This window comes from Cnephaeus nilssonii (genome assembly GCF_951640355.1).
Source record: "Cnephaeus nilssonii genome assembly, chromosome: 23".
NCBI lineage: Eukaryota > Metazoa > Chordata > Mammalia > Chiroptera > Vespertilionidae > Cnephaeus > Cnephaeus nilssonii.
The window spans coordinates 13,335,060-13,355,894 of record NC_137094.1 but is presented as its reverse complement, the minus strand read 5'-3'; the positions used below and the strand labels follow the sequence as shown (position 1 = coordinate 13,355,894).

At 49.1% G+C, this 20,835-nt stretch overlaps 1 protein-coding gene across 2 annotated transcripts in view; it reads left to right on the top strand.

Annotated features, from left to right (window-relative positions):
• TP53BP2 (tumor protein p53 binding protein 2) overlaps window positions 1-20,835 on the top strand; it is a 107,932-nt gene that overhangs the window by 60,791 nt on the left and 26,306 nt on the right. For both annotated transcript variants that reach the window (XM_079763696.1, XM_079763695.1), the window contains exons 2-3: window positions 12,193-12,340; window positions 18,128-18,241. In XM_079763696.1, the coding sequence (XP_079619822.1) occupies window positions 12,193-12,340; window positions 18,128-18,241 (262 nt within the window). The remainder of the gene's footprint in view (window positions 1-12,192; window positions 12,341-18,127; window positions 18,242-20,835) is intronic.

Sequence of the window (20,835 nt, the reverse complement as noted above, 5' to 3'; positions counted from 1 at the left end):
TTTGTCTTGAAATAACTCTGGCTGGCTGGCTGACTGTGCATTTTTCCTAAAAATAGGACCAAGGCAAGTGTTGGTTGTTGCTGTGTGATTTCCTCCTTAAAAGATCGGTTTTATGCCTAGGTATCCTTTGGGCTTTCTTAACACTTTGGTTTCCTCCTCCCAACTGCATACCAGATCATCAGAATTTGTAAAAAGCTATGTAGCTCTTGAAACTATATTTAATTGAGCAGTATGGTTCTTCTAATCACCTTTCTAATGTCAGAGGAGAGTTTTAGCAGGACTCAGTGTGGTGTGGTGGCTCGTGTACCACCTTTGAAGCCAGACTAACCCTTAGTATTTGCTCAGCTACTACCTCTGTGGCCAGAGGCTTTTTTTCTTTTTTAATCCATCGTCCCTCAGTTTCATCACCTGTAAAATGGGGATAATTACAGTACTGCACCCTTAGGGTGGTTGTGAGGATTAGAATTACTGTTTATGAGGCAATTAGTTCAGTGCCTTGCTTTGAATAGATGCTAGGTAAGAGCTTCTCCTGAATTTACAGTATTGGTTAAACTGAGATGCTCTCTTTTTTTTTAAAGATTTATTTTTATTGTTGAAATTATTACAGATGTGCCTCCCTTTCCCCCGCTGACCCCTTCTAGCCCACATCTGCCCCACTTCAACTGAGGCTCTTATCCTTGCAATACATAAACATATGAAACATTTTCACTTAGTAACCTCATGTTATGTGTGTCTTTATCCTGTAATATTTTGGGTACTTGCAAATAAGACTTTTCTTAAATATATTTCTCATCTCTCAGCTTTTTAAAAAATTACTGGTAAATATATTTTTATTGATTTCAGAGAGGAAGGGAAAGGGAGAGAGATACAGAAATGATGAGCCCGGCCGGTGTGGCTCAGTGGTTGAGTGTCGACCTCTGAACCAGGAGGTCACCATTTGATTCCCAGTCAGGGCACATGCCTGGGTTGCTGCCTTGATCCCTGGTAGGAGGCGTGCAGGAGGCAGGCGATCAATGATTCTCTCTCGTCATTGATGTTTCTGTTTCTCCCTCTTCCTTCCTCTCTGAAATCAATAAAAATATATTTTGAAAAAAGCTTTCAAGTTCTAGCTTTGCAATATTGTATTTGTATGACTATACCATATGCTGAAAGAATTCCTTTTTGTGGTTGAGTAGTAATATAGCAAGTTAGCTTAGGTTTCATTCCAGAATCAAGTTTAAGGTAGGTTCTGTATAGAATTGTAATTCCCAAAGTCTGCTAAATAAATCACATTTAAAAAAAAAATGTGCAAAGTATCTCACATTTCATGTGCTGTAGTGAAATTTGTTGCCTTGGGACTTCTGCTGTGTTAATTAAAAGCCGAAAAGCATTTAAATTTTCCTGTAGCTTTACCTGTTTCAGAAAAAACAACACCACACTCAACAAAATTAGACTGCATAAGTGTACAGCTGATTATATTTAAAAAAATAATTTGGAATAATCTGGAAGAGATATGGAGCGTCCTTTATTCAGACGCTGCTTCTAGAAGGAACAGCTTCTCTCCCTCTTCATGTCCCCTGTCCCCCAGCAGCAGCCGGTAAAAACAATAAAACAGAACCTCTCCTTTCTGGAGCTTTTAAGGAATACCGTCGACCCTTATCTCCGGGTAATCGACCATAGTGGGCGGCACTCCCTAAAACGTCTTCCTAAGGTTCATTGGACACAGCCCTTCAGCTCAAACAGGGTAACTGCGTACGATACCGATACCCGTGGGTATGACTTGCCGTGTGTACGAGTATAAACCTCACCAACCTTCTCTACTAAGGATAAGAAGGATGGGATATAAGAGTTGAGGGATCTGGAGTGTTCTTTCAGGTCAGGCCACTTCATCAAGTCAGACGTCACTGAAATAGTTGTTCTTTTGGACGGTGTGCTAAGGTACTCAACAGAACATTCTTCTGTAATCAAAGTAATTGAGAAAAGAAAACATGATGACAAGCTGGGTATGAAATGTATACTTATGCTGGAGTGGTAGGTGAGACATTGAAATTTTACATCTCATGCCCTGGCAGGTGTGGCTCAGTTGGTTGGGCATTGTCCTGTGCACCGAAAGGTTGTGGTTTGATTCCCAGTCAGGGCACGTGCCCGGGTTATGGGCTCAAATCCCCAGTAGAGGGTGTGCAGGAGGCAGCTGATCAATGTTTCGCTCGCACATAGATATTTCTCTTGCTCCCTCCCTCCCTCCCTCTTCTTTTCTCTAAAAATCAATTTAAAAAATGTCATTGGCTCTTAATAGAACATTGGTAGATGGAACTCAGGGTACTAGTAATTGATGAAGGTTTAAAAAGCAGCTTAATGGCCTCAGGAATAACATCTAGGTGGGAGCATGAGCTCCAAAGTCATAATAGGCCTCAGCAGTGATCGATGTTTCTCTCTCTCTCTCTCTCTCTCTCTCTCTCTCTCTCTCTCTCTCTCTCTCTCTCTCTCCCCCTCCCTCCCTCCCTCTTTCTTCCTCTCTCTCTAAAAATCTATTTTTTAAAAAAATCTTTAAAAAATTTACAGCTCGCCCCGACCAGTTTGGCTCGGTGGATAGAGCGTCGGCCTGCGGACTGAAAGGTCCCAGGTTCGATTCCGGTCAAGGGCATGTTGCGGGCACATCCCCAGTGGGGAGTGTGCGAGAGGCAGCTGATTGATGTTTCTCTCTCATCAATGTTTCTAACTGTCTATCCCTCTCCCTTCCTCTCTGTAAAAAACCAATAAAATATATTTTTAAAAAAATTTACATCTCATTGGGGAGAGCCAAAAAACTTTAGTCATTAGGAGATCCTTCAGGAGCACTGAGTATTAGGGGAACAGTGGTTCTTAAAACACTTCGCATACAGTCTTATAAAATTATCTTATCCAAGAAATGCAAATCCTAAACATAAAAGCAACTCCACTAACTGGCAACTGTGGTCACTTTTAGTTTTATTTTTCTACATAAAATTTATCCCAAACCAGATTACTTATTTGGATGATAACAGAGTCAGATTTTCATTGAAAATGTTCATCTGGCCAGTAAAGACTGAACTTTCACATGGAATGCAGACTGCAGGTGTTTTTCTAGAAACAAATTTATAATAAGTATTACTTCATTTAGATTTCAAACATTTCAACTAAAAATCCCTAAGATGCAAGTTTAGAAAGAGAGTAGAAACCTCAGTGAGTAAGTGTTTACAGAATCCCAGTTTCAACTACTAATGGCGGTAATGCGAAGTGGCTGCGACGGTGGGCTGATGCTGATCTCCCACCGCGGAATGAACCACCAGGGAAGGCGAGGAAGCTCTGAGAACCTCCCTGGGCCTGGCACTGCCCGGTGAGGTAGGTTGGTCAGCCAGTAAATGACCCTGTGGTGTGAGTCTTCTCATTCTCATCCGGCAGATTGGGAATTGGAAGCCGGAAGGATTTCGGTGACTTGCTCCTGGTCACTCAGCATAAATGAGATATGAATCCAGGTCCTCCTTCAAACTGACGCTCTTTGAGGTGGTGATGCCGAGATTAGACGAGATTAGAACCCTTTTATATAGTTGGCCGGGCGCACGGTGGCGATGACATCCTCTTGGCCAATGATACCTTCAAATAGTGCTTCCTAGAGCATAACTAATTATTTTTGAAGTAGTTAAAGGAAAACAGAGACATCTTTCCATCCTTAGAATCCAAGCTGGAGGAGGAGATTGCTAAATGGTTCTCCAATCAATATGACCTGAAGGAGATTCTCTCTCCCGGGCAATGGAGACACCTCAGTGACTTTTTTCTACCTCCGAGACTTCCTTAGAGACCTCAGCTCTCCCACCTCTGCAGGGGGAGGGGAGGGGTAGTCATTACCTTTGGTATGTGGGTGTTGGCTAATCTTTTATCTTTTAACAGGGCTTGAAGGTGATGATGTAGGAAAGGAGGAATCTGAAGTGGACTAGAGCTGGGAGGTGTGGAGGGTGGGAAATCATAAAGCACCGTGTGAGCTGCCCATCACTCCTCGGCCCTTTCCAGAGGCTGGGGGGGGGGGGTGCAGCAGGGGCCGGGGGGATGCCCACTGCTGGTGGGACATCAGATGGGGGCCCCGGGACACGGTCTCCACTCGTGCTTCTGTGTAGTAGGGAGTAGTGCTTCCATCTAATCGGATGGATCCACTGGACACAAGCTAGGAGCTGATGTTGAATGAAATCACACTGAGTGATTGCTCTTCACTCCTCCTCATTGGCCTCTTGGTTATTTATGGATGGCCTTTTGGGGACATCTGTTAACAAGTATTTATAAACATTCTCTGTATTCCAAGTGCCATGGATACAGGAAAGAAGAAGACACATTTCAGGGACCTTACCTTTCATGGAGCTTAGTGGGGGAGGGTGGGAGGGGATGGAGAGAGGGAAAATAAAACAAGAAAACATGAGAGAGGATGTAAGTAGGATAATGTGACGGGTGGCCAGGGAAGTGGGTGGACAGTTCAGCTCAGACCTGCTGACCTGAGGGAGCTGGTCCTGTGAAGGTTTGTGAGCGGAGCATTTCGAGTGGGAAGAACTCCTAGGCCCTGGTGCCTGGGCCTGGAGGGGGCCGGGGAGGCTGGTGGCCGGGGCCGTGCAGGAGCTGAGTGGAGAGAGGGACCGCAGGGCAGCTTCCGTGGGTGGGGCGGAGAGCTCAGGTGGCCTGGGAGGGGAGGTGGCAGCCACTGGAAGAGTTTTAAGCTGTAAAAGTGACATAATGGGGTTAGAAGTGCCCGCTCTGGCTGTGTGGAGACTGGCTTGTGGAGGTGCCGAATGGAAGGCCTGGGGAAGGTGGGAGGGCAGGGAGAGAGCTCCCGCTGCAGGAAAGTGCAGAAAACCACCCAAACGAACCCGGTTCCCGCACCAGCCACGGGCCCAGCGGGTGGTGTGGGCAGCCGTGAACCCAGTCAGCACAGTTTGCCCCTGTTTAAACACTCAGAGTCCCCGGGGTGAGAGAAGAAACCGATACCTCCCCGGGCTGGGGAATAAGACCGAGTCCGGACAGCGGCCGGCTGGTCCCTAAGAAACCGCGCGGTGTTATCTCACTAGAGCTCTGCGGGCGGAGAGCAGCCGCCGTCCCTTCTGTCGCCGTGGCTCTGTGACACAGCGGAGCACGCAGGTTTCTGAAGGAACCTAACCCTAACCTTAATGCTTGGCACCAACCATACTGTGACCACGTGGCCATCCCGGACGCTTCCCATGCGCTCACCTAACAGTTCCCTGACCGGTTTTAAAAACCAGTGACATCTTCATTTCACTGACAGAGATGCAGAGTAGCACGTGATTTAGGAAACTGAAGAGAGCTGACTTGAGTTCTAGAAAGGGCTCCTCCAGCCAGTGTTTTTCTGCACAAGATCTAGGTAGGTGGTAACTGCTAGCTAGTTTGTGTACAAAGGTCATTTTTGGATAGTCCGTTGATTTCCCGGGAAGGGAGCTATTTTGGACAACACTTTATATTAAAGGGAGCGAGGATCCTTCTCTGGTAGGTTTTGTTGTTGCCTTCAGCAGCCAGAGACCTGGGCGCTGTAGCCACTGCCCTTCCATTCTTCCATTTCCTCCCATAGCTTCCATCCCTGAGTCAGCGTCCCTCCTCTCTAGTCCAGGATCCTCTTCTGCTTTACCCTGCTCTTGCCTGGGCTGATGTAATCCTCTCGTGAGTGAACCACTTCTCTCTCTCTCTCTCTCTCTCTCTCTCTCACTCTCTCTCTCTCTCTCTCTCTTTCTCTCTCTCTCTCCCCCCCCTCTCCCTCTCCCTCTCCCTTTCCTTAGGACATGCTTAGAGAGAGGAACAATAATGGGGGGGGGGGAGAAGGAGGTGGGGAGAGAGGGAGGAAGAGAGAGAGAGAGAAACATGGATTGGTTGTCTTCAGGGGATCAAACCTGCAACTCGGTATGTGCCCTGACGGAACCAAACCAGCAACATTTCGGTGCACAGGACTGTGCTCACGACCGAGCCACTCTGGCCGGCGTGAATCACCTCTTTACAGCCTCCTCTCTGTTGGAGCTTATCTTTGAATTGAAAACTAATTTAATAGTTGTAAGTGGTACCCATTGTTTCAGTTTACATTTATTTCCCCCTCAGGTTTTATCATTTATATTATCTTATATGATCTGTCTGTTATATCCTCTGTTCTTCTTTTAAAAATATCTTTAAGTTGATTTTAGAGAGAGGAAGGGGAGGTGGGGAGGGGGGAGAGGAATAGATTTGTTGATCCACTTATTTATGCTTTGTTGATCCTTGTGTGTGCCCTGACCGTCCAGCCCACAACCTTGGCACACTGGGACGATGCTCTAACCAACTGAGCTACCCGCCCAGGGCTGTGCTCCACTTAGTTTACTCCATTATATATTGATGGATTGATCTTTTCCTGCAGTTCGTACTATAAAAAGTTGAAGTTCCCGACTTACAAGTCGGAAGGAAGTTGGCGTTTTAAAGTCACTGAGAAGGGTTGATCTGGCGCCTCTACCCGGGAGGAAAGCCCGGTGGCTGGGCTCTGTGAGCGTTCGCAGCCGCCCCAGCAGCTTTCTCCGGGTGTCCGTGAGACGCTCTGTGCCTCTGTGAAGGCTGGCCGTTGCTTTGATCTGATGGTTGCTGCACTCTTTATGACGGAGAGAACTGAGCTCAGCAGTTCCCAGGCACGAACGCTGTAGTTTGAGTCAGAGAGAAGAATCCCGTTTCTCACAGCCTTTCCCAGGGGAGTTAAGGAGGGACCCCATTCTGCTGCTCCGCATGGGAAAGAAGCGAATGAAGTGCTGTTTCCTTGGGATATGGGGTGTCATGGTGTGTTAGCAACTCCCAAGTGTCCGGAAAAGATGGCATTTTGGAAGGAAGGTTACTGTAGGTTAGTTTTTATGTTTTCCATTCGTTTACACCTCTTGGCTGACACTTCAGTCTGTCTCAGATCACATTTCTTTTTCCCCCATTTCTGAATGTCCATCTTACCTACAAGTCTCATCCATGCAAGTTAGTACTAAGTTGTTCTCTGACTTTCCCGTGGGTAAATTTACCTTCCTTAGGAGATGTTTCTCTCTCACACAGGCAGCATGTAGTAGGCCTTTTAAATGATGATACAATTCATATACCACAAAATTCACCCTGTGAGGTGGTGGGCGGGGGGACCTTTTCCTGCCACGGGCCATTGGATATTTATAACATCATTCATGGGCCATACAGGATTATCAACTTAAAAACTAGCCTGCTGTATTGGGTGAAACATTGCATTAACTCACCCCTAAGGCCTTGGCAGGGCCAGACCCAAGGATTTCCCGGGCCTTACTCAGCCCAGCCCGAGGGCCGGACGTTCCCCACCCCTGTTGTAAAGTGTGCAGTTCAGTGGCTTCAGTGCCCTCAGAAGGTTGTTAACTGTCATCGCTAACTCCAGAACGTTTCATCACCCAAAAGGAAGTCCCTCCAGCCCCTGGCAACCACTCATCTGCTCTGCCTCTTAGTGCTTTGCCCCCTCCCCCCCCCCCCCCCATGGCCTCTTAGATTAGAATCCAGATTCTTCTTGGGGCCTTAGAACAACGGTTCTCAGCTTGTGGGCTGTGGGCCAGCAGCGTCAGCGTCACAGGGGAGCTTGTTGGAAATGCAGAATCTATAACACACACACAGACACACAGACACACACACAGACACACACAGACACACACACACACATACATACACACACACAGACACACACACACACACACACACACAGCCATGCACACTCGCAGGCCCTCTCCCCATCTGCTGAATCGGAAACTCGGGCTGGCCCAGCATCTGTGATGGGCAGCTCTGTCCGCACCGAAGTTGAGGACCCGTGGCCTTCAAAGTCCTGCATGATCCGATCCGGCCTCTGAATTACTGTCTTCGGAACCTGGAACCCTTTCCCTGTGCTCCCTCTAGGGACCTTCCTCGTCCACAGACGTGACCGACTCCATCCTTCCTCGGTCTTTCCTCGCTGGTTCCTCCGCCTGGGCCTAGCCAGGCTCCTGCGCTCCTTCGGGTGAGCTCGTGCTCGGCCCCTCCCTGACCTGGCAGGTGTGGGAGTCACTGCCTCTCCCGCTTGTCCTCCAGATCCCCCTCCACCTTCCCCCACCCTGCTTCCTGCCGAAGGTTGATGTCCACAAACTGCTCCCCAGGCCACCTGACTGCTGTCCAGTGACCAGTGGAGAGCGGGGGGGCGGGGGGGTAGACGAGGGAGGGAGCCGCGTGGGCCTTTGATCGACTTGCTGCCTCCCGGGGGCCGGCCGTGTCCCGCTCCACACAGCGCTCTGTCTCTCTTGAATGTTGTACTGTGTGCTGTCCTAGCTATTCGGTGAGGATCAGTTCTGTTAGAACTTAGACTATGAAATGGTGGCTTATAAATAGTGAATGAATGAAGAACCTTGAGACAAGTGGGATGACTTGTTAAAGTCATGATATAAGCTGGAGAAATGAGGAGGGACACACTGATTTCTCTCAGCGTCTAGCTGTGCTGTCCGCTGTAGCGTTTACCATGCCGGAAAGAACCTTACTGTGAAACTCCATCAGAGGTAAATCTGTGAAATGCAGTCACAGCTAAAGAATTCATTAATCATAAACAAACACTTACTGTTTCCTTGTTACATACCAGCCACATTCATGGTGCTGAGGATAGCGCATGGAACAGACAAAACCCTGGACTGTTTTAATAGGGAAGACATAAAAACACGTTAAATAATTGTAATAATTAAATAAATATAGTATGTCAGCGACTGTGCCAAGAAGAGACGTAAAGCAGGGAAGTGGCATTTAGCAGGGTGGCCAGGGAGGCGACATCTGAGTGGCCTGCAGGGAAGAAAGGAACAGAAGTGCTCGGGCCCTGAGCGGGGAACGTGCCTGGCGTGTGAGGAACAGCTAGGGGGACGCTGGTGGAACAGAGCGCGCGCAGGGGATTAGGAGATGAGGGCCGAGAGGGAATGGGGGCAGGTGGTGTGGGCAGGATCAGGCAGCTAATCCAAAACAAACTCTAACTCTGCCCCCCCACCCCCACCCCCCCCGTCATAGTCACACAATAAAGCAACCTGGTTTCTTCCTGAATTGACTTTCTCACTAATCACTGAATTGTCCAGTTCCCACACGCCCCTTCACCCCCACCCTCACTTAGTCACCACCGCCTGTCTTCTGTTGAATCTGCCTTTTTTGCTGGGTCCCCACCCGCTGCCCTCATGCAGGCCCTCACGTCATGCCTGGATTGCTAACGTCCAACTTGCAGGCTGGTGTAAACATGCTGGCTTTTACTCTGACACCGAATAAACACCTAACATAATGGTAGCTCTTAGGGAACTTAGACTCTTATTTTGAAGACGAGGAGGCTGAGATTCGGGGAGGTGACATTATTTCCCTAAGGTTGTCTAACTAATTATTAACAAATCTGGGGTTAGGCCCCAGATCGCCTGCCCGGGAACCGGCAGCAATGTCACATTGCTGGCCCAGCATCCAGGGCCTCACAGTTAGAAAGTCACCCCGGAGCTAATCTTCATGCAGACAAGGTAGAGATGGGGTCACCGCATGTGCTGCCATTCATGCCAGTATTAATTCTGGGGCTTTTGGGGGGAGGTAGTGATCGTAAACAGAACACATCTCGTCATTCTTATTTGTAATGACGCTTTTAAAGAAACAACGCTGTGGTTTCCCAGCAAGTGAAAGACCAGATCTCTATTCGAGTGTGGGCTGCTGTGGTTAAATAGAGCCGTTCCTAGTATTTTTCTGCCGCGTGGACAGCTTAAAGGGTAGAGGATGGATCAGAAGATCAGACTTGTACCCCGACCCTCTCCTTAGCAGCTAAGTTGATCACTTCTCTGAGTCCTCTTTAAAGGATTTATGTATGAAGATAAAATAATACCTGTACTGTCTATCTGAGACTCGATGTGCGTGTCTGAGATGATGTGTGTGCCAGCACTCAGACAGGTGGCATTGACCGGGTAAGGTGCCGATCTTACGTAACGATGGCCGTTTATTTGTTGAGACTCTGTGTTTAGTAGGCAGACTGTATATTGAGTATTTCTGTATTTCATAAACACCTAAGTCTCATATTTACAGGGAAAGCAGTTATTATTCTTGAAGAGTTGAACTTCAAAGAAAGTTTTGGTGTGGGTGGGGAATATAGAGGAGAGACGTCCTGTTTCATGCTGAAGTGTAAATTGTTTATCTCTGACACTAAATACATTTGCTGTACGTTTGCCAGAGCAGCAGCCGGTGGGATTCTGTGAGTTTAGTTCATCTTTGTTGTTTATCTGATTCTTGGCCATTTTTGTGTAACAGTTTCAAAGGGCTGCCTTGTTGGCCAAGCTGAGGCCTAGAACCGTGTATCTCTGTGCAAACTTGGTGTCATTAGCTGGAGGGTTCTGACCTCATATGGGAACTACAGCTGTTTTATTTATTGTTTCAACAGAATCCACCTTTGTAACTTTTCTGGGTTACCTTCTAGTTGTAATGGGTTACCTTCTATGTTTTCTAGGTTACCATTTTTTTAAAATAAATTTTTATTGATTTCAGAGAGGAAGGAAGAGAGAGAGAGGGATAGAAACATCCATGATGAGAGAGAATCATTGATTGGCTGCCTCCTGCAAGCCCCCTACTGGGGATTGAGCCCGAAACCTGGGCATGTGCCTTTGACCGGAATCAAACCTGGTTCCGCAGGCCAATGTTCTATCCATGGAGCCACACTGGCTAGGCCTCTAGGTTACTTTCTATGTTATATACATTTATGGGGATTAAGAGCTTTGGTTGCAAGAAGTGGAGACTTGGATTCCCTTAAGAAAAGATGGTTTTACTGCAAGGAGGAAGCTCCCAGGGATGAGCCAGTTCCTCCCGGCCCCTGTGTCCTCCCCCCTCTCCTCCCCACTTTCTCCTGTGCACGTCTTCTCTTCCCACTTCGGCCAAATCCTTGAGGCATCCATTTGGGTGTCTTAGCCAGTTTCCACCATCATCCCTAATGGGACGCTGCCTTCTTTACAACAAGGGGCCGAGTGCAGCCTTCTCAGCTTTGGGGTGACGGGCGGGTCGGTTGAAGCTGGAAGGAGCAGTCGTGTGTCTGTTGTATGATGGTCTCGTGTCATTGTGATCAAAGTGCAAATCTTACTCTTCTGCTTTTTACAGCCTTAAAACCCAAACCTCCCCCAAAATCTCGTAGAGTCTCACTAATTATTTTTGCATAACGTACTGTACTGGTCCATCAGGCTCATAGTCCAGGGCCTTTGCATGCTCTATCTTTGATCGGAATTATTTTCACAGGATAAAGTGTCACAGTGGGATTAGTCTTTCAAATGGTTTATTCTTCTATTCCTGATGCATACTGATTTGCGTTGTGTAGGTGCTCATTGAGTTGCATACACATAGTAGGTACCCACTGAGTTGAATGAGCCATAGGGGTTTACTGACTGGCATTGCCATCAACAATTTGCTTCTGCAGCACTGGGAATTAACAGCATTTTTCTTTCTTTCTTAATACGTGTGAAAACTTGCATTCTTTAGTAGCAGTGTTTTTTAAGATGCAATGTCTATTTTTACTGGGAAAAGATTGTTAATGAGTTTTAGATTTAAATCCTCTGCTGGCCTGAATGTTTGTCTGCAAGGTCAGAAACGTTGTGGCATGACAGCCGGTCATTTCTGCTTACACCTGGTTGGTGAGGACATGCTCTGAAGTAGCTATTTAACTTGCTTAAACATTTTGGGTTTAAATTGTTGAATAGGGAATGTATGTGCATGGTGTAAACATTGCCCTCCAAGGTCTGTCCCATTTCCATCTTGCCTTCAGACGCAATACATCCTATGTTCTTATGCAGCCGTCTTATGTTCTTATGTATCTGTGCATGAGTGTGTGTGTATGATCTCCCCCATCACCTTTACAGGATTGGTAGGAAGATCTGCATGTAGTGTACGCCTGGCACATGCTAAGAACTGTATAAGGATTTGGTAGACAAATCCCATAAGTGAAATGTCAGAGAATGGTTTAATTTCACCTTCCGTGTGAACTGGTTTGACTGTCCCCAGGGCTCCCGGGCTGCTGCAGGCTTTGCTCCTGAGGGGGCAGGACCCCAGTGGGTAACCCCCTCCCCCCCACTCCCGGCCAGGGTGAGCCAGACTGTTCTGTTGAACATTTGCACCTGGGCCTGTTTGGGGACGGGAAGCGAAGGCGAACACCGCCAGTGTGGGCAGTCGGTAACTCTTGTGCTTTCTCCTTGTTTCCAGATGTTTCTTACCGTGTACCTCAGCAACAACGAGCAGCACTTTACAGAAGTACCCGTGACCCCAGAAACGATATGCAGGGATGTGGTGGACCTGTGCAAGGAGCCCGGCGAGAGCGACTGCCATTTGGCCGAAGTGTGGTGTGGCTCAGGTGGGAGGGCCGGGCAGCCTGTGCTCGGTTACGCGTCTCTTATGGCTCCTGCTGGACGTGGCGGCGGATGCTCACGCTTCCCCACAGAGGAGCTGGAGAGCAGCGTGTCCGTCAGGAGACACGTTCCCTCCAGCTTCGCTGTGACATAGGATGTCTCTCTGTTCTCTTTCTGCATCACCGTGGCGACACCACAGTAGAAAAGGTCAGAGGGCAGGCAGCTGACACCCAGTGTGAGCGGCTGGGGTGTCCTAGGGTTTGTATGCCGAGACTCTGCCAGATTAGACACGTGCGGCCTCCTGATTGTCCTGCCCTCTCGAAGGTTTGTAGGCTTTTCGGGAGAGCTGCTCAGTGTTGTTACTGTGGTGGCAGAGGGCACTGGCGAAATCATAGGCCGTATACACTGAGTGGCCAGATGATGATGATCTCTGAACGCATAATAATCTGGCCACTCAGTGTATATCCTATAGAATAAAAGGCTAATATGCAAATTTTCCCCTCGACCAGGAGTTCGTCCAGCAGGCAGGCCGGACAACCGCCCATGTTCCCTCCCCCTGGCCAGGCTGGCCGGACCCCACCCATGCACGAATTCATGCACCGGGCCTCTAACATACACACACACACACACACACACACACACACACACACACACACACACTCTGGCCAGATTACTATGCGTTCGGAGATCATCATAATCTGCCCACTCAGTGTATAAAGCCTTGAAATCAATCCCTCAGTGTAGTTCTTGGCAGCTCGGAAGTGGGGTGGCCTGGTTTCTTTGGCCCCTTAGGAGTTTGTAGGCCTGGGAGTAATTTTCCCCGAGTTCTGCTCGTTCCTGCACAGCCTGGGTGAGCTCCCGTGGTTCCCCCTTTCTCCGCTGGGGTGCAGGTTACACACTGCGCTCGTTGGGTTCACACCGGCCGCAAAACCTGACTTCAGCTGAGCGCCCAGTTCCCCTGCACGTCTTCGTACCTGTCTGTGGTTGCCTTTCCCACCCTTGGGTGTTCTCGAAGGTCTTCACGCTCCATGCATCGCTTATTTTTTTAACCTTCACCTAAGAGCTAGATTAGACCATTTGCATAAAGAAACCCAAGTGATCCTTTTAAATGAGAATCTGATAGTTGGACTTTCGTATTGACACCCCATAGAGCTTTCTCTTCTACTTAGAATAAATCCAAACGCTCGATCCTGGATGGTGGGTCTTAAAGGCTTGCTGTCTTTGTTGTCATCTGGTCCTGTTTCCCTCCCTGCCCCTCCTGCAGCTTTTTTGTATTCACGAGTGAACCACACTCAGCTCTTGCCCGCCCCAGAGCCAGTGGCACTAGCTGTTCCCACGACCTGGCTTGCTTCCCTCCGGATTGTCAGTGCTGCGCCCTCTGGCCCTTGGGGTTTCAGTTAAAATGTTCCCTCCTCAGAGAGCCTTTGCCTGAGCATCTTGCAAAAGTAGCCAGGACGTTCTCTGTGATGTCATCCTGGTTTAATCCTCTGCGTACACACATCGCTCTGTGTGTGTGTGTGTGTGTGTGTGTGTGTGTGTGTGTTTATCACTTTATTGCCTTTTTGATCCCTGTCGCCCCAAACACAGGCACTAGCGTGTAGACTCCCTGAGAGAGAGAGAGATCCTGCTTCCCTGCTCATTGCTGCCCGCAGCGCGAGGAGAGTGCCTGGCACATAGTAGGTGCTGGTGCTCAGTCAGTGCTCACTGAATGATCAATGAGCTCGCATTCACCCTGCCTTACACTTCCCCCGGTGATTGGAACCACCTACCCGAGTCCCTGCATTTCCTGCTTCTGCAGGCGCCTCAGGTTCTGTCTGAAGGTGTGCCTGCCCTCCTTCTGACGTGCATGGGGGAGAGGAGAATGTTCCCTTTGCCAAGGCTCTTCCTGGAGCTCTGGATTCCGCCGCCTCCCTTTCCTCTCCTCTCTCTGCTCACTTGAGGTCCTGAACCCATATTATGTGACGATGGTTAGGATTTTTTTCCTTCTAACTTTTTAAGTTAAAAAAGGTGGAGAGCATCTGAATATGTGTTTTTTTTTGTAAGAGGGGAAATAATATCCATAGAATGGAAGTGTCTCCCCCAAGTCCATCCCCTGATCACTTGGTGTAATTGCTGTGACTTTAGCCGATCGCTTTTCAGACTTCTCTGCATCTGTACGTAGCTATAGAAATAGTTTTGTGGGTTATGCCTTCCTCTGTTTCTGCTTTAAGTGAATAGTACCATGTGTATCAATACCCTGCCCTGTACTTTTACCTGCCAACAGAGCTTGGAGGTACTGTAAGATGTGTCCATTTACATCATTATTTCTAATAATCACATCATCTTTCACAGTATGCATAAGCTACGGTTGACTTAGCCATTTCTTTATTCATAAACATTTACATGAATCCTGCTCTTGTTTTTGTAAATGCTGCAGTAAAACCCTCGTAGGAGCCTCTGGGTCCCGTGCAAGCGTTTCTGTGGAGTAGGTAACAGGTGGGGTGCCTGGTTGAGGGGTCACGCTTTTAAAATTTAACGCATTGCCAGGTTTCCCTCAACAAAGGCTACAGAAGCTCACGGTCCTGCCAGCTTTTCCTAAAAGCATCCTCACCACCAGTTGATAGAATAATACGTTCATCTTTGCTGAGCTGATACTGCCCTTCTGAAAATTCATTCATTAGCCGTTTGGGTTTCATTTTTAAAAACTGGTTTCTCCGAAGCCTTCGCTCGGTTTCCCTTGGCTTTGCCTTTTCCCTCTTGACTTGTCGGCATCAAACACAAACACGAACGGAAGAACATGCTATTGTAGACCTCGGGCCACGTTATCCTCTTTGTGGGAAAATTCTTTCCTGATTCCAAGGCCGTAAGCATCTTCTTCTGGTATTTCATGCCGGAAGTTTTACGTTCTTTTCCTTCCTCCCTCTCCCTCACCTCTCCCTCGCCTCATTAATTTTTGTGACTAGTGTGAATTAGGGACTTAACCTTTCCCCCACATGGATAGTGAATCTTCTTAAGTGCCTTATGGACAGTTTTTTCCTTTCTGTCACGACATCACTTCCTGTCCTAGGTTGTGTCTCCTATGAAGGGGTGTTTCTGTAAGCTTTAGCCCGTTCCTTTCATTTTTTCTTCTTATTTAGGACAGAACCAGGTTTTTGTTTGTCTTAAAAAGATTTAAAAATATATATATATTTCATTGATTTTTTTACAGAGAGGAAGGGAGAGGGATAGAGAGTCAGAAACATCAATGAGAAAGAAACATCAATCAGCTGCCTCCTGCACACCTCTTACTGGGGATGTGCCCGCAACCAAGGTACATGCCCTTGACCAGAATCGAACCTGGGACCCTTCAGTCCGCAGGCTGACACTCTATCCACTGAGCCAAACTAATCAGGGCTTAAAAAGATTTTTTAAAATTGATTTTTCAAGAGAGAGGAAGGAAGATGGAGAGAGAGAAACATTGATGTGAGAGTGAAACATGGATTATCTGCCTCCTGCATGCCCCCTACCAGCAGTTGAGCCCTCAACCCGGGCATGTGCCCTGACTGGGAATTGAACCGGCAACATTTCGGTGCAGGGGGCGACCCCCAACCAGCCGAGCCGCTCTGGCCAGGGCGGGACGGAGCCAGGTTACTATAGTTTTCTAATTTGTTGGGTATCTGTAAGGCAAGGGCTTATTTCATTCTGCTTTTTAAAAAAATATCTGAGCAATGCTTGTGTATTCCCTTTTTCAGATATATTTTAGAATTACCTGGAAAGGCTCCGGGAAACATTCTGTTGGGATTTTGATTGGTTGCAATGACTCATAATTAATTTGACGGTTGTTTGTACAGTGTGATTAAGAACGAAGTCTTGGGTATTGAAATTCTGGCTCTGTCATTTACCAGCTTTATGATTGAAGGCCAGGTCCTTAACCTCTGTAATTCTCCAGTGTTTTATCCACAGAATTGGGATAATAATTGAACCTATCTCATAGGATTGAGTGAGGATTCCAGGAGATAATACGTGGGGGGAGGGGGGCTTAGCATAGCCCTCGATGCACTTAGTATTAGCTCTCAGTAATAGCTATGATGTTTTAAACACCCCCCCCCTTTTTGCTATAAATTGTCCCAAGTGTCCTATTTAATAAGTAGTAAATATATTACTTTGATTTTGTGAGCTTCTCAAGTTTCTTATTTTCGTTCACTGACAACCTTTTTACAGCGAGGAGCTTTGATTTGCCATCTCCGTTTCCTTGCCGCCTGTCAGTTGTTTGTGTAGAGAGCATTTCTGAGATTCCTGTTACAGGCCTGGGGACCGATGGGGAGGGACACAGATAAGTTCCCTGCCGTCGCGTAGAAGCAGGTTCAGCAGATGCTTAGAACACGGCGTGGTAACCACAGCAACGGGTGGACTTGCTCCATCGGCAGGAGGAGAGGGTGCTAGGGACGCATCCGTGCGCAGAGTGGCACGTTCACATCACGGAGGCCGCGGGCCAAGACCAGGAGATGGGGGAGGGGGCGGGCGCAGGGGCCTTGAGAACCTGTGACGTGCATCCAGCGTGCAGCCCGGGCCTGCTCTCGTCCTCACAGGCCGGCAGGGCCTCGGCTCCCAGACCTCCGGGAAGGTCATGGCCTTTAAGATGGTCCAGCCCAGCAGGGATGGGAGTTGCTTCACTACCTTTGAGTTCTCTCTTTGCTTCTGGAATCGGGGGATTTTATTTCCTTTGAACTAGTGTGTGTGTGTGTGTGTGTGTGTGTGTGTGTGTGTAAGAAGGTGGAGGGCTACTCAGTTTCTTTCGATGGGTTTCTACTCATCTATGGTGGTCCCTTCCAGGGGATTTTAGTTAGGATTTCTGTGGTTGGCAGAAGAGGGACGTCTGTGTCGGCTCAGGACGCTCTGTCACTGGGAATAGAACCAGAACAGACCTTGGTTGCAGCCAGGCCCGTGAAGCTCAGGGTTGGCTCGCGAAATGGGCTGCCGAATGCTTGGCCGCTGCAGTCTCTGCCTGCGCTGTTCACGTAGATGTTGCCTCTGGTGACTGACAAGTGCATTGAGTGTTCTTAGGCTGTTTCCACCACCTTCTGTTAAAAGTGATAATGGCAGTCGAGAAATACCGATCGGTTGCCTCCACGTACATCCTGACTGGGCATGGAACCCGCAAGCTGGGCATGTGCCCCGACTGGGACTCGAACCCGCAGCCCTTTGGTGCATAGATGACACATGAGTCAGGGTTGGGAGGTTTTTTGAGGGGAGTGCAAGGTACCTGATTTCTCCCGAAGTTCCCATCTATTAGGGTGTTTAGCTGAGCCCTTCTTTTTGTCTCTAGAAAAGTTCGGACAAGTGGCAGTTCACTGAGGGGCCAAGTGGATGTATTTCAGTGCAGTCAGTAGCCTGTTACTTGGCAGTGGATACATCTAACTTTTTAACATTTTTTAAAAATGATAATTTAAAAAGTCTAGTAGAGAGTAAGACTAGGCTATTTAGAAAGTTGTTTGTAAAATTTTTGGTTTATGTATTTAGAGACTCCTAGAACCATTAGAGTGAGAAGGGACCTCAGACCATCCCATGTAGGAGATGGCGGGAACCTTTGAAACCCGGGGGCTGGCTACGTGGCAGGCTGGTGGCTAGTGAGGGGCCCACGGAGTGAGCTCGGCCCGGCTCCTTCCAGGTCTCTCCCCGGGCTCGACATGAGTGTGTGTGGGAATTCTCTGATACTGCATTTCCTAAGGGCCCTTTAATGGAAACAAATGACCTAAGCCGCCATGTGTTTCCTACAGTCCCAATATGCAATGTGCACGAAGGATAGATAACACGACTGTTTGTCTTTCTTCTAGAACGCCCCGTTGCAGATAACGAGCGGATGTTCGACGTCCTGCAAAGGTTTGGAAGTCAGAGGAATGAAGTGCGTTTCTTCCTGCGACATGAGCGCCCCCCTGGCAGGGACTTGGGTAGGTGGCACCCTGTGGCCAGCAGCAGGATTTGAACTGTGTTTTAATGCATTGCAGTGGAACCGGGTAATTTGAGGGGTGAGCGAGGGGTAAGTGGGAACAGATCTGACTGTCGGGGAGGAGACAAGGGGATGGTCTTGCTTGTTCTGTTTTGTTTGAAGAAGAGAAGTTTTTGTTTTTTAAGGTTTTTGTATTGATTTTTAGAGAGAGAGGAAGGGAGAGGAAGAGGGAGAGAGAGAAACATGGATGCGAGAGTGAAACATCGATTGGCTGCCTCCTGCACGCGCCCTGCTGGGGATCTAGCCTGCAACCTGGGCATGCGCCCTCACGGGAATGGAATTGGCAGCCTTTCGGGGCACGGGACGGCGTCCATTCAGCTGAGCCACACCAGCCAGGGCGCAGATGGGAGAAGCTTTATGATAGTGTTTAATGTGGGAGGGGAGGAGGTTGCGGTACATGAAAGAGGGGATGCTTGAGGGGGCGCCCCTCAGCCCTGGCAGAGAGTCTCGTGGGCGGAGGAGGGAGCCTCTTCCATGGTGACAGGACAGGAAGAGGAAATGCGTGCGCCTGTGGGCAAGTCGGGGAATTGTCTTCAGAGCACGTTCTCTCAGGCGTAGAGGGCCGGCCTCTGAAGGTGAGGATGGACGTGGTCCGAGTCGGAGCCGGAGCCGGAGCCAGAGAACAGGAGAGAGCCCAGGGGAGCAGGTTGCCGGCCCCACGGAGGCCACGAGACCACCGTGACGCTTTCCGGCCCGAGGCTGTAAGGGAAGAGGTGGTTGAACTGACCCAGGGCTGGGGTGATGCCAGACCCATTCAGTGGAAGGTCAGCGGGACAGGGACGAAGAGGGTACTGGCAAGACGACATCTAAGCTGGATGGGGAAGGGCGACCAGGGGTTAGAGGTGACAAGTCTCAGGTCCGTGCAGGGGTGAGTGAGAGGAACTGTGGTCACAGCAGAAGGTTGGGAGGTAAGATTCCGGGGTGGAGCCCTTCTAGAGGATGTGGTTCCAGGTTGTTCATGAAAGGAGCCTGGAGTGTGTGTGTGTGTGGGGGGGGGGGCGGGGTGAGGAAGCCCAGCGCCGAGAGCCTGCCTTGTGGCTGGGACCCTCATGCAGGTGCAGGCAGGACCGGCGTGGAGAGAACACGGCAGTCAGGTGCTCACCTCCCGTGATGAGGGCTGTGAACCGGGGTTTGTAGATGACGGGAGGAGAGGGCAGGAGGCAGTCATAGCCGTGGAGAAACTGCAGGCTGCACACGTCACCGCCATCTGGGCAGGTCTCGGAGGATGTGGGACGATAAGCAGCTTCCAGGCAGGTCCGTGGGAAGCTCTGTGCTCCGTGGGAAGCTCTGTGCTCCGTGGGAAGGCGCCGGTGGAGGCGGATCACGAGGTATTTCTGAGACTGTTGGAGTTTTCACAATGGGAAGCTGAGGGTTTGTGACTTCCGTATATAATTCTTGGGAGTAAGACTGTAGGTAACATGTTCGTCGTTGGATGTTACGCAGTCTCAGTTTTATCACTTTACTGGTAATTCAGAAATCCATATGGTCCCCAGCAATGAGAAATTACCAAGTTCAGACTGTGGAGGAGCTCAAAATGGACTTGTCTGGCCTCTTCCACTCCGCAGATGAGAAGGTGATACTCTGGGGTTCAGTGACTTGTCAGAGGCCACACACCCAGCGCAGAGCCAGCAGTGGGACTCGCGTCACCTCTGCCGGGCTGGCTGGCGTGCCGTGCGGTGTGACCGGTGCCCGTGGCTCTAATTTAAATGAGCACGTGTTTTTTCCCTAAGCGTTCTTCTTTCGTAGTTTTAAACTGGCACCTGCATCTCACTTTTATTCGTTCTTTGTTTACGTTGCTGCACGCATCCTCTGCTAATAAATGGTTGGCCTTTACCCACTCGCCTGCCAGTTCAAATGGCCAGCCGTGCAGCCCTGGCTGAATTATTGAACGGCCTCTCGATAGCGTAACGTGCGGTGTCGGTGTGTCTGTAACGCGAGAAGCGGATCGGAAGGTGGAGGAGCTGGTTCACGTTGTCACCACACTCCAGTGCCACATGGTGTCTGCCTTGGGGTAGGACAGGGCTGCTGGTCAGTGTCCTTTAGCCGGGCCTGGACCTGCTCAGTGGGGGCGGCTAGATTACAGGTTAGGAGGCTGTCACCGTGGTCTTTTTCCAGTTTTACTCGGGCCTGGGACCCAGAATGGATGTGGAACTATGTTTAAAGCTCTCGCCTCGCACTCTATCTATGGAACTGCACTGGCGGGGGAGGCAGGGGGCGGGGGGCAGAGGCTGGAGGGGGCTGCCTTTGAGGCAGCAAAGACAGCAGTTATTCCTAAACGGTAGATTTATTTTTCTTGCAGAAGTAGTGTGACCGATTCCTGTGGCTATTTTCTCCGAGAATTGAACAGTGTTTTAAAAATAAAGCTAACACAGTTCTAGCCCACTTGGCTCAGTGGATAGAGAGTTGGCCTGCAGACTGAAGGGTCCCATGTTCCATTCCAGTCAAGGGCACATGCCCGAGTTGCAGGCTCGATCCTCGGTGGAGGGCGTGCAGGAGGCAGCCAATCAATGGTTCTCTCTCATCATTGATGTTTCT